The sequence below is a fragment of the Acanthisitta chloris genome, unplaced genomic scaffold, assembly GCF_000695815.1.
Source record: "Acanthisitta chloris isolate BGI_N310 unplaced genomic scaffold, ASM69581v1 scaffold24876, whole genome shotgun sequence".
In the NCBI taxonomy this organism is placed as follows: Eukaryota; Metazoa; Chordata; class Aves; order Passeriformes; family Acanthisittidae; genus Acanthisitta; species Acanthisitta chloris.
In genome coordinates, this window is record NW_008677926.1 from 26,687 (window position 1) to 40,859 (window position 14,173).

The window sequence follows — 14,173 nt, forward strand, 5'->3', positions numbered from 1 at the left end:
AATATCCTAGCATTGTCTTAACAGCCCCAAATCATCATCCAGTAATAGATAACCATGACTTAAAAATGAGGTCATGAATGCCTGTAGTCATTACAGTTTTACTTGTAGATAAAGCAAAGGTTTATCTCTCCATCTCATTACATTTATGAATGTGGAAAGCATTTCCTGCTTGCTTCCTTTAATACTTCAACATGTAAATAGCAGCTTTTGCAGTTCTGACCATGCTAGTTCTGAGTATGTGGTAGCTGTGTCTACCTGCTGCTGTGGTGCTTCAGGATGAATGATTGTTCACAGCAAGATATAAAACTGTCTTCAAAGGTTAAATGTTTGCCTTCAGATTAAATGGATGTTTCCAGTATGTCTTAGTAGCCCTTAGACAGGCAGACATAGGACTTACTGAAGTCTTGATTTTTACTGAGTTTATAGCCTTTGGCAGGGCTGTCAGTTTGAATGGAAATTACTGGTTTATTTTGGGGTGGTAATAGAGTAGTAAGATGTCATCACTGCTATGTTGCATTAAGTTAAGCTTCATATTAAATAATGGCAAGCTGTGTTATATCATGTTTGGATGTTGATATAGTTGTATTTGTTAACATAGCATCATGATATTAAGTCATCGCTTCCTTCATCAGCATTTACTAATAAGTTACTGAATGATAATGTATTGTTATATTGTTTGAATCATTATGGCTTCCTGTGTTTGTACAGTTGTGACAGTAGCAAATCTAGAAGAAAGTTGTGGGAGTTTTTTTTCTCTTCTAGAAGAAGAGGGTTTTTTAACAGCTATTTGAAGTGCCACTAGATTATGTCTACTGGAAGTTCAGGCTGAACAAAAAATGGATAGCTTTGTTTTAGCTAGCCAACCTCAGGTTTTGTTGTGCTCCTAACCATCTTTCTATTTAACAACTCACTTTAACTAAATTCATCTGTCAGCTTCTGCATTGTTGCTAGAGGCTCCTTTTTGCACTTAACATTTCCTCTGCCCTTTTGAAGGTGGTGTTTGCATTGTACCAAGACTGAGCAGTATTTGAATCTTTTATTACGTTGAACCAATGTCTAAAAGGGTTTACTGGTCATTAAGAGGCCAGAAATCTGAGGTTAGTTAATTTGAGTCATAATCTTCCAGTAAAACTTGATTAAACAGTATCATGTAATAATTATTTTGCTGCTTAATGCTTTAGATGTTTGAAAGTTGGGTGTTGTTAGTCCAAGATAGTCGAAGTCACTATGGTACATCTATTCCAGGGCCTTCTAAGGCAGCTATGAAAGCAATTGTGGATCAGGAATCTTGGCAGTGAGCAGAGTGAAGTTTGTATTATGAAGTTCTGGTAGACCAGTGCCATGGCCCTTTTCAATAAATTATTTATTTTACTGGGAAGCCCCTCAGTTTTCTTAGAAAGTATTGCTATTTAAAATGCATGTACTGACTTTTTTTTTTTGTTATTGATCTTCCTTCACAAAACTCGTAACAATAACAGACATTTCTGTATTGCAGATTTAATCCAGTGCACAAATGAGATGAATGTGAACATCCCGCAACTGGCCGACAGTTTGTTTGAAAGAACTACCAACAGTAGCTGGGTCGTGGTCTTCAAATCTCTCATCACAACCCATCATCTAATGGTGTACGGAAATGAGGTAATACTAAAAATGATGCGTTTGAGAACAGTTGCAGTTCTTCATTTCTATAAATGTCAGCTAAATGCTTCCACTAATTCTCCTTGTAAGCAAATCTTTATTTTTACCTTCCTGTCTCACTCTGCATGAGCACAGGTCTCTTTTTCTGTTTGTCTACTTTATTTCTACTTTAAAGTTTGTAATTCTAGAATCAAAAGTAAGTGTCCTGAATGCTGGAGGTACTTTTTTCTATGTTCATATTCTAATGATAAAACAAACAAATAAAACTAACAGAAATTGACTCTCATGAGATTCTGAAAGCTGAAAATGGAAACCCTTTTAGGTTCATGCTGTAGCTAACCTAGATGGTCTTTTCTCCCAGTTAACTTGATTCTAAATAGATTTCCACCATCACCCCCTAACCTTTTGCAGTGAAGACAAATGTGTGTCTGAGTTGGCTTTGAGTGTGAACATGTAAATAACACCAAATACTGTGGAACAACTTCACAAATAAAACCCCAGGTTACACAAAAAAGGAATAAGTTTGTCTTGTTTCACACCTTGAATTCCGGTGGGGCCTTATTTTTCAAAGTGCCAAGCCAAGCATAGCAGCAACTTGAATTTTCTGCATTTAGAAAATCCCAAAACTATATTTCTAAGGCTTTCTTAGAAGCGTACACATTCCTTTTTACTGCAAACAGAACAATGTAAGACATATGTACTTCGGAATTAATAGAGAGTTTTAGAAAATTGCCAGAACTTTTCATTTCAGATTGCATTCAGAGTTCTTATAGGTTGTGTAGCTACTTTCTCTGACTTGGCTGGTTAGGAGGTGGAGGTTAAGCTTTTGAAAAATTCACCTGCAGATGATTTCTGGTCTGGGTGAAAATCTATTCTGTGAAGCTAACTAAGCCACAAGAGGGCAAACTTCTATTGTTGACTCTAAGCTTTAAGCTTTATCACTGGGATAACTGACTCTTTCCAAAATAGAATCTCTACACTTTGGCGGTGCTTGCACTTTGAGGTGTAGAAATTTTAAACTGATAGCAATATATTTCATAGTAGTTAAAAGTATCTCATGGGAACACTCTCTGAAATACTTTCCATTTGAAGAATAGAAGTGCCAAACAAATTTTGCTTGCCAATTGTGTTACAGAAGTAATGAGGGAAGATTGCTGCTCAAGATGAAACTTTTCACAGCTAGAAGTAGTATTTGAACAATGAGCATGGAAAGTGAGTACTTACGGTATCATCTAGTTTGGAAAAGACCTTTTGAGAGCATTGAGTCCAAGTATTAAACCAGCATTGCCAAGTGCACCACGAAACCATGACACATCTTTGTGTCTTTTAAATACCTCCAGGGATGGTGACTCCTCCACTTCCCTGAGCAGCTTGTTCCGGTGCTTGAAATTATGAAAATACCTAGAAGTTTATAGAGAGGCTGTAAATCTCTTTGGGAAAAACTGTAAAGCATTTGGTCCTCCAGCTTTTGCTTAATTCATGTATAGCTAGGTACTGTGTGCCTTTATTCTTCTCCAGTTTTATTCTATGTAACCTATGCATGCTAATGAAAATAACTAAGTAGTACATGTTACTCTCATCAGAACTATTTTTGTCTTCTGTCAAAATGTTATTGCAAGCAAATGATTGGTTTATTTTTGTAGCAGCTCTATGCAGTCGTTCGTAAAGCCAGATTATTTTCCCTACTAAATTAAGATGTGGTGACAGGGATCTGGAATGTGTCTTTACAAGATGAAAATAGCATCATTCACTTTGTAAAATGTAATTTGGAATTATGTATAACTAATGAGAAGTACAAAGTGTGATACTGTGTTAATGCTTTTAATGCTGTTTGTTTGAGATTTGATTTATAAGCAAACTAACATTTGTATCACTTTATTTTCATACTTAAGCTAAGTACCAATGCAAGTGTATGCTGAGCAAAGAGGGTTGACTAATTGGTAAAATTAAATCACCTGTTACAAAATTCAAGTCCAGTGAAACAACTGTAAGCATGTAAAATGAAAATGCATTTGGGAGGATTTTTTCAGAAGTTTACAGTTCAGTATTCTGGCTTAAAATAAAGTCTTTGCCATCAGAGGCTTTCATGCAATGTCTGTGACTTTGATTTGTTCACAAAATATATTTATACATAAAAAATAAGTACCTGAATTTGATAGTTCAGCTGAGTTTTTGTAATAGTTTCCAGATTTGAAATCAGTCTTCAAGCATAAAACCCATATTTCATAAGCTGAATAATGAGTTTCCAGTACTGTTGCCTCAATTCCTTCTCAGAGATAACATAGTAAAAGCATTCAATTTTTTTCTTTCATCCAGCGTTTTATCCAGTATCTGGCGTCCAGAAACACATTGTTTAATTTGAGCAATTTCCTAGACAAAAGTGGATTGCAAGGTAACGTGTCTTTTCTCATTAAAAGTTAGCAGTGTGCTGGTGTACAGTAAATATGACTTGGTTACTCTAATGGGCCATGTCATTTAAGCAGTAACTTTCTGTCCGTTTTACCCCAGATGGCATTTCTTAATTTCAAATGCCATAGAGGTATGGCAGAAGCTGTCTGATGGAGAAAGTCATTGCATCTTCTAGATAAGGCTTACTTATACATGCTTCTGACTTCCTTAGTGAAACAGATCTGACTTGGTGTTCCTCTTATTTCTGAATAGATGTCTTCATTTGGAGAGGTATATTTTGATAAGTAAATTCAATTTAAAAAGTGCATCATACATACATCAGATGCAGCATGCCAGTGAGACAAGAACTGTGTTTTTTAAAAAAAAAATTAGCTTTTTGGGCAATTGGTCAAAGACCGTTTCATCCATCTTTGAGGTAAACTCAGTGGGCAAAAGTTTTTTCTGGTTCAGATTTGTCAACTGAAATACCCATCCAAACTGTTACGCTGCAGCTCAGTGCAGTTCTGATATGTATGTAGCTGTTTGTTTTTTCCTCCTAAGGTGGTTTCTTACTTTTTGCACTGCTTTTTGTCTTTGCCACAAGTATACTAACAGGCAGCCCAAGTGGTTGCCTGGGGACAGAAACCATCTCAGTGATAACCAAGGGTGTACCAAATTGCCTCATTTTGAGTCTTAACTTCCACTGTCTCAGTATAGACTATGAACAGATCTTTTTCATAGTCTATATCCCTAGACTGACAGTTATCAAAATATTTCCTATCACTGTTGTCTCAACATGGAAAAATTTCTGTCATGTCTTAATGCTTCCTTCAGTGCCTTTTTTTCTCTATTCAGTAACAAGTGAGAGAATTTGTTGTGGAGTTGATGTGAATATCTTTGCAACTACATCATGTAATTGTTTTTTAGTAGTAATTTCTATTGTGCTATAAGAGAACTTGCATAAAAAATACTTTGTTTTGCTTTTGGAAGTAATTTCCTTAGGAAGCGAAGCGTAAACTTCCACATAGTTGCAGGTTCTAGATATTTGCAGTATTGTCTGTTTGATTTACACGGTGAATACAATGACGTACACAGTTCTCTATCAGATTATATTGTTGCCCCATTTTGCATAGCCAATGGAGCTGTCTTGTGTTAATATCTTGCACTTTATTTAGAGTAATGTTCTTTGATTAGGTAAGTAATTACCCTCTGAAACTTTGTTTCTTAGGTTATGACATGTCAACGTTTATCAGGCGGTATAGCAGATACCTGAATGAAAAGGCAGTTTCCTATAGACAAGTGGCTTTTGACTTCACAAAAGTAAAAAGAGGGTAAGGACTGCATTTGATTTTGTGCATCTTAAGGTTTTCTCTTGTGTCCTGATGTCCTGTAATTCAAGTGAAAAACTGATGCTGGCTCAGGCTTAGTACACACAATAATGTCTCCTTTCTTGAGCTGAGTATCTCCAGTTGACACAAAGGCTCAACTGCCTGCTAATGTATATTGCAAAAGTATTTTACTTCAGTTGTTGTCATTTTTCTTTTTTAAATATCAACAGTTTGATACAAAGGAATAAAAGATGGTATGCATCAAAGTCTGTGTAAAAAAAAAAAGTAGAAGTTTTGAACAAATCTTCTCCAATACATCACATACTTACATTGTATGTAGGATAGAGGACTGTGCAGTTTGTGTTTGTAGCTCTGGAAGATTTAAATGACAGGTGAAACACCTTGCAGTCTTTCCAGGTGTCTTTCTCTTCTTGTCCCAAAACAGGACATTGCACTAGATGCTATCCTGAGTTTGTCTACAGGAATTAAACTTTTTCCTGGATTGTGAGCTCATTTAAGAGAAATGAGTTGTTTGTGTCTAGGTACCTGTTTATGAGTAAAATAACAGTGCAGAGCACCAGTAGTTGGGTAAATTGCATGTTATAGTGAATGATGGAATTAATCTGGAGTTCTTCATTGGAAAGGCTGCAGAGGAGGTACTGGTCACAGTTGAAAGTCTTTCCATCTTTGTCTGTTATCTTTGTCCGTGGTGCTTTTAAAACTTCAACAGCATAATTTTAGTTTTACGTTTGGGCATTCTATACCGTCCATACACAGGCTAGTTTGTATTGAAACTAAAACCTTAATTCTGAAGTCTTAAAAATCTCAACTTAATACTGTTAAATGAATTAACTGTAGTAGTGGGCTGACGGATGACATGTTGCATTAGTGTTGCAAAGGCACTTGGAATGGGCCTCAGAACTGTATCCAGATCCCTTATGCCTCCCTGCTAATGCTGTAGAGTCCATTTGGTTTTGAAGTGTGATGGTAAAGTAAAAGGGAATGCTTGGGCTCCTTTTGCTTTTTGTGCCTTTAGGGATGCTTGCAGTCCCAACAACACAAAACATTCTTTTCCACATCTAGGATCTGTGTGAGGTCAGGTGACTGCAGCTGCTCTAGCAATGCACAATTTCATTACAATTAGGTGTTTCAGGCTTTATGAGGTGTATTATTTAGCTCACAACACATGGCTGGACGTACTTCTCTGAGCCAACAGGAATAACTGTTCTGGTGGCAACAACCTGTTCTACACCTCAGTTTTTCTCAGGGCCTCTGCCCCTGTACCCTGCCCCATTAGGTTTCTTGCAGTTGCTATTTGCTGTTAGAAGCAAGTAGACAGCACAAGTAGAGAGCTGCATGCTCCCCACTGCTTTCCAGCCTGGAGAACAGCCACAGCCTTTTCTGTACAGATGCACTGTGAGATTTGCACTTTCAGGAAACATTTGGTTTGCAGTGTGCATGCTGATGAACTGCAAGGCTGTCTGATTTGTCTTACAGAAAGCAGTTGTTTGTTGTCACTGAGGTGATTTAACCTCATCCTCAGTTGTTGCTTTTCTTGGAGTTTTTTGGTATTTACTTGAGTTTTTTTCATATGCACAGCCAATCTTAGTCTATTCAATCTGAACAATTAATGAACAACCTAATATTGGTAGTTATCCGTTAAAAGGAAATGTTCTGTAGTCTCTAGGAATCTTTCTGAAAAAGCTTGAAAACAAATATTACTGCATTTTTTTGTTCTTTCTTACCAAACGGGCTCAAAATGATCAAGTGATTGGAAAAAGCATAGGTAAAAATTTGCGTCACAAATAACCTTCAGAGCATTTTGTTTTGTTACCTTATGCATCATAGCTCTCCATATTTCTGAGCACTATCAGTTTTGTTTCCTCTGACTAAAAATTCATCTTGGATTCATATTTTGACCAAATAAAAGTTGTTCCTTTTCTGCACTGCAGTTATTAGTTGTATTGGCTAGACACCATTCCTGAACAGCAGAAGGCCTGCTCTGAGTGGCAATGACTTAAATGTTTTCTCTGACCTCTTTTATTTTCTATGTTGTTTCATTTGAATTGTCTTCAAAATTCACATAAATAATTGTTTTTGTTTTTTCACAACAGGGCTGATGGAGTAATGAGAACAATGAGCACAGAAAAACTCCTAAAAACTGTACCCATTATACAAAATCAAATGGATGCACTTCTTGACTTCAATGTAAGTTTAGCAGCATGTATGTTTCTAATATACTCTGTGGTGCACACCTGGCCAAGCTTGCAAAATAGGTCAAGATTAAAGGTCTTGCACTTGGTTCCATGTTATCTGCACCATTTAAAGAGCACAAATCATTTTGTTTGTTGGTATACCCCCCAGGAAATCAGAAAAAGAGTAATAGGGTGCTCACTAGAGAGAATGTCTTGTGCTAAATTACTGTTGTTTAGTGTACCTTATGAAGAATTGCTTGCTCATTTAAAAGCTGGTTATTTCTGCCCTGTCTTCTAGTTCTGTTAGTTAACATAAACATTGGTTACTAAAAATGTCTGCTAAAGTGATTTGATTTTAATTCTGTGCTGAGAGATCCTGTGTTGATTTGCCATGGTACTGTTTTCCACTACTAGCCAGCAAGATGTTTGGAAAGCTTGCCTTGGGATAGAGTACTGGAGTTCAGAATTTTGCCAATAAGGGATCAATTTATTTAAATTAACTTTTTTCTGATCTTTCTAGGTTAATAGCAATGAACTTACAAATGGTGTAATTAATGCTGCCTTCATGCTTCTCTTCAAAGATGCCATTAGACTGTTTGCGGCGTACAACGAAGGGATTATTAACCTCTTGGGTAAATATTACTGCTTTCTGCAGTGTTTGGCTCTGGGGTGGGACCTCAGTGAGCAATTGAAAAGAGTTGCTTTCTTGAGAAACTGAAATAGTCTTATTGTAAAACATGAGAATTTTACTGTTCAACTGTTTAATTCCCATGCTTATCTGCCCAGTTGTATTTAACACCGGTTTATACAGGGATGGATAAAAACTGAAAACCTATTCAAAATTTTATTCTCTCAAATTTTTTTTTACGCTGCTTTGTTGTGGGTTTTTTGTGTGTATTGGTTTTGGATTTTTTTGTCTCATTGAACATCATGGCAAACCTGAATCACTATATTAATGTGTTTCTTTTAAGAAATAAGATCAGGGTGTGTTTTGTTTTAAGTGGAGTAAGTTATGGTCAGTTACAAATTTGCAGTCACAAGATCTGTGATTGTCTGTTGAAAGTTTAATGTTGCTTGCTTGGTTTAAATGATTGGTTGTCTTATGTTCCTAGGGTGTATCTTATATTTTAAGGGGAATTGCAAATTCAGGGTTCAGGCTCTTTCACTTGTGCATATTGGAGATAAAGGGGAGCCTAAATTTAGAAAATAATTAAGTTGAACATATCTGACTTGCTTGGTTTCCTTGTATTCTGTGATTAGATCAAGCTACCTGATTGCTGTTATTACCCAGAGCTTGCTAAATGAAAAGCAGGATCCAGAATTAGTAAGGGACAATCTCAAGTCAGTCAGTCTTCCAGTCTGAAGCCCCAGTCTGCTTCTTTTCCCTTGGTAAGATGTAGCATGCAGTTGCTTTCACTCATGGTTTGAGTGAAGCTTGATATAGGAACATGGCTTGAAAGTGCTTTTCAGAATGGGAGTTGGCACCCTCTTGCTTTCAGTACTGGTGTTTTGTAGTCTATTGTACCTCACTGCACCAGTCTGTCAGAGAAGATGAAAATCTTGCCTGATATATGGCCCCTGGAATATTTGACTGCCAGATTGTAAAACTGCCTTTTTTTTATTCTTCCCAAGAAGATGAATTGATATTTTTTTGGGTGACCTATTCTTAAACTTGGTTGTCCTCTTCAGGGTGGTTATGCTTTTGTGAGATCTAGTACCTGCAAGGTAAGGTGTAATTGCATGCATGTGATCATTAGCTCACCTTCGACAGAGCTTATGTCATTTGGTGCAAGTTAGGCATAGTGATTTCTGCAGTTATCATAATAAAACAGATCTGCAGGCATTTTCTGTTTGCTTGGTTTATATGGTTTTACTTTGCAAATCCTTTGGAGAATCTTGATTTACTGTTTAATGCAAGTATTCTTACCATTTCTAGAAAAATATTTTGATATGAAAAAGAACCAGTGCAAAGAAGGCCTTGATATATATAAGAAGTTCCTCACTAGAATGACACGGATCTCGGAGTTCCTTAAAGTTGCAGAGGTAAACTTCAGTCAGTCAAACTTTGCCCTTTATTGGAAACAGCTTATAAAGGGTTTAGTCCATCCTAAAGCAGATATTCCTTCCTTCCTGTTTAATTGCCTTTCTGTCAAGGGTCATCTTGTGAATCTCTGCTCTGGTGATTAGTTCATTTGAGGACTGAATCGAAAAACCTTACTGCAGAGTACTTACTGTTTTGCCTTTAAGTTAAGGAGGGTGTGTTAATGTGCATTTCCTTGGTTATATAATGTGTGTGAGCTTCTTTTGAAGAATAGCCCTGCTTTAAACAAATTAAGTAACTTCATGGTGATACACTTAGTATGATTCTAGCTGTATTCTGGTTTGAAGCCCACAATTCTACCAGAAGCTTTAGATTAAATAACAGTTTCACAACTAGGAAACTGAGACAAGTAGATGAACATGTGATTTCTTTCTGAAAGATTTCTTGGCTGTAGGTGTGTTTATACAGGAAAAAATAGTTACCTTGCAAGTAGTTTTGTTTATGAGTTGGAGGGGGTTTTTTTAAAAAATGTGTTTAGTCTCTTACATTCTTGTTTCTGAAGCGTGTTGACTGTTATGGAATTCCTCAGTTGAGATGTGTCCCTGTTCTTGGTTTTATTTCGTTCATATTGATATCTTTCTTAACAAAAAATAAGCTGTAAAGCTTGGCTCACTGTCTGTCCTGACAAGACCATCAGAGATAGTCTTCAGCTGGTAACACTGGACTGAAGTTGAGAGTATTAATCTTTCTATTGTAACAGTAAGTGTCCTGCTGCAAGACACCCTAAATTTGATCTGCATTTTAGAAAACAGTTTCTTTACAAAACTTCAAAATGGCTTTGTTTTAGCAAATAACGTGCTCTGTATCAGTAGGTCTAAGAGTTTACCACATAGATTGTGGGATAGGCGAGCTTCTCTAGCCTTCAAGTTCTGAAACACTAGATTTTTATTTCTAAGGTTCTGTCTGTAACGTGCCTACTTCAAATGTGTATACATTTTACAAGAATTGGATACAGCTAACCTTTATAGAGTTCAGAATATGGACATTTGAAAAGTATATGAACTTTTGTTTTAATGCTGTTTACTTTCTGAGCATCTCTGCCTTTAACAAAAGCAAACAAATTCTAAAGCTCATTTCTTTCATTACAGCAAGTTGGAATTGACAGAGGAGACATACCAGATCTCTCACAGGTAGATAAACCTATTATGTGTTTGCCAGTGCCTGTCTATTTTGGGGGTTGCATAATCAGAAAAACTTGGCATTATGACATTCACTTAGGGTTTCTTGTATGTGTTGTCGCCAAGTGATTTCTAAGTTTGTGATTAAATCCAAGCTCTGTCAGAGCCTGGCTTTTGTATGCCTTGAGCTTGTAAAATACTATATACCATTTCTGTCATTCTTTAATTGAGTTTTTGGACAACCTTATTTCTGTCATGCTTGAAGATGCAATTTATATCTGAGTTCACATAATGAAACTTTTATGTGATATTATGAAGCTTTGGGTTTTAGCAGCCTTGCTTTTGGCTATGTGCCCACTGAAATTAATATGAAGACTTGCAGAGCAGGCACAGAGAAATGGCTTTAGGTGCAATTTCCTTCATAGTGTCTCTTAAAATACTCACTGCTTCTGATTCTCTGCTTCCTATTTCCTGGCCGTTAATTTTAACATTTCTTGACATATTTCAGTCCTTACTGGTGAATCATTATGACAGAGTAATGTAGTGAGGAGAGTATATCTATCACCTGATATTTTGCGTAAATATGTTCGGAGTGCCAAGGTGGGGTTTAAGTATTCTGAACTGTTGTCCCTGTTGCCTTACAGTTGCATTCTCTGGAAGCCTTTTAAGTATAGATTTCCTCAAATCTGTTTCCAAATACCTCTCTTTGCAGGCACCAAGTAGCCTTCTTGATGCTTTGGAACAACATTTAGCTTCTCTAGAGGGGAAGAAAATCAAAGATTCCACAGCTGCAAGCAGGTGCTTATGCCCTTGTCCTTCTGAACAATTGTCAAATCAAGTGTTAAATCAGTTTTTTTCAATTTCAGTATAAACTAAGGTTTGAGTAGGATTTGTTAAAGACATAATATGAGTAGTGATGGGATAGCAAGTTATATTTTTTGTTGAGTACTTAAAAAAAAAATTTTCCAGGTCAGCAGAACTAGAATCTAAGGAGCTCCAAGGAATCGCTCTAGCACCCCTACTTATACTTTTAACATTTAATCCTGAACTTCTGAAGAGGAACTAAGTTTCTTTCATGTACTGCCTGCAAACGTTCATTTTATGTAAATAATTAGACTTCTGTAAGGTGTGCAGCATGAATAAATGAATGTCCTTAGACTCTTACATCTCAGCTTTAATACTGTTTTTGTCAAAAGCAAGGAAATACTTCCAGAAGTCCTTATATTAAGAATGGATTTTTAAAGTAATTTGGGATTAAAGCCATGATGTATGTGGTAAAAGGCAATCTAACAAGCAATCTAGATTGTTTAAGTTTAAAAAAAGCATAATATTGGGGGAAGACTTGGAAAATCGAATAGCATGTTGTTATTTCATATTCAAAAAATAAGGCAGTAGTATTTTGCAAGTTTTTGGGGGTTTTATGATAGTGACAGTATTAGGGCACTATTTTGTTAGCAACTTTTTAGAATATTTGCTTTCATTTGTATGTTTGTTTACTGTTTTGAGTATTTGTTTTAAATCTTTTTGCATACTCTTAAACATGATAAATTGCAGACTTGCTCTGAGTTATACTAGTAGCATTGACAGTTTAACTAAGCCTGTTAACAACAGTTTGAATTGGAGCCCACATTATTGGAGATTCCTGTGTGTCTATAAATAATCTTTAGGCAAACAGAAGAAGAGCAAAGCCTTCAAACATGAATTTTGTAGTGCAGTTTGGAGGGGAAACATTTAATGGGACAAATCCAAAATCCTGTGTACAAGAGTAGATAACATGTTTTCTGGGCATTTTTAATTTTGCATTTCATACAGTGTATCTGATTTAAACCTATCACTTTGTGTTGTACAGGGTAAGGTATATCCAGTATTGTAAAGACTTCAGAAGGAGACTGGGTGGATACGAGCAAAGTGTTCTTTAGAAGTTCTTATCACGTGTCCTCTGTTAACAGCCAGCTTTTCTCCTGTCCAATTACTGTAGGGCTACCACCCTTTCCAATGCTGTCTCTTCCCTGGCAAGCACCGGCCTGTCCCTCACAAAAGTTGATGAAAGGGAAAAACAAGCTGCGCTAGAGGAAGAACAGGCTCGCTTAAAAGCTTTAAAGGTAGGCATACAGAGTTTTTAATTGAAAGTGCTTTTCCTGTGTTCTTGTTGATAGCTTGCTAGGATTCTTAAAGGAGCAAAGGGAAAAACAGAGTTGTAAATGGTGAACATGTAGTGTAAGCACAGTGCTGGAAGTAGAATCTTGTGTACTTAGATGATACAACTTGTGGAGGGTGTCTTAAAATAGTTTCTGAAGGATTTGTGGCACCACTGACACTTGGGGCTGACACTAAAGTGTGGAATAAATAATAAGAATTCGTTAGTTCTACTTTATTTACCTCCAGTGTCATATACACAAATGTTGTTTCTGGATTTCTTATGCTAGCTCACTTTCCCAACAGGAGCAACGTCTAAAAGAACTTGCAAAGAAACCTCATACCTCTTTAACAACTGCGGCTTCTCCTGTGTCAACTGCAGCAGGAAGCATAATGACTACACCAGCCATTGATATTTTTTCTACCCCTAGTTCCTCAAACAGGTATGCTGAATGGTATTTCACTGTGAGATGCACTGCAGCAAAGGTTTCCTTTAAATTTCTACCACAGAGCCTATCTTGCAGGAGATTGGTTGGGTGTAGAATACATTAGTTTATGTGATAAGAAATTATGTTTTGGATAAAGTTGATGAGAAAAATAATCTATTGCCATAAATAACAAAGTGTTTTCATCATAGTTTGTGGAGCAGTTTCTGGTATGAACTGACTACTGACAGCCCTTGTAGCTGTTCTTAGTCAGTGAGCCAGACAGCTGGAACTGTAAGTGCACATGCTTTGTCCTCCAAGAACCTTAAAAGTAAATTTGAGAAAAGTCAAATTAAAATTCCATTATGATAGGTCATAAAGAAAATAAATTTATAGGTCTTTAAAAGTACAGTGGCAACAAATATTCTTGGTAGATTTTCAGAAAAAGGAGAGCCTGAAGCAAGCTTTGAAATGAGAGACAGGTTTTGCAGTCGTGTTGTATCTGGAACATCTCCATCTGCAAGGACCTGCAAAGATAGTGCATGCTAATCCTGATCTTTGACTAGCAGGAGCTGTTGGTATAAGCAAGTACATGATCTTCATTCTGTAAAATACCTGTCAAATCAAGCAGTAGCAAGAGGCATAGTGCTTTTGTCAGTATAGAAGGAATTGGCTCTCTGAAGGCATATTTTTGCTTTGAGTGTGATATTAAACCTAAAGGATTGCTTAGTTGTTCTGTTATAACTCACATAAAAATCTATTGTTCTTCTAGAGTAGTTACCACATTGACAGCTTTCTTTTCCCATTAGAAAGCTATTGTAGGAAATTACTTGACACCAAATAT

At 36.5% G+C, this 14,173-nt stretch overlaps 1 protein-coding gene across 1 annotated transcript; it reads left to right on the top strand.

The window, feature by feature from the left end:
• Positions 1–1,500: 1,500 nt before the first annotated feature.
• Positions 1,501–13,390, top strand: LOC103804116 (phosphatidylinositol-binding clathrin assembly protein; the record flags this gene model as incomplete). Its single annotated transcript, XM_009076713.1, has 10 exons — positions 1,501–1,638; positions 3,955–4,030; positions 5,255–5,357; positions 7,469–7,562; positions 8,070–8,181; positions 9,486–9,592; positions 10,739–10,780; positions 11,481–11,566; positions 12,747–12,870; positions 13,211–13,390. Coding segments are annotated over exons 1-10 (1,044 nt in total), but the record flags the coding sequence as incomplete, so codon positions are not given.
• Positions 13,391–14,173: the final 783 nt, after the last annotated feature.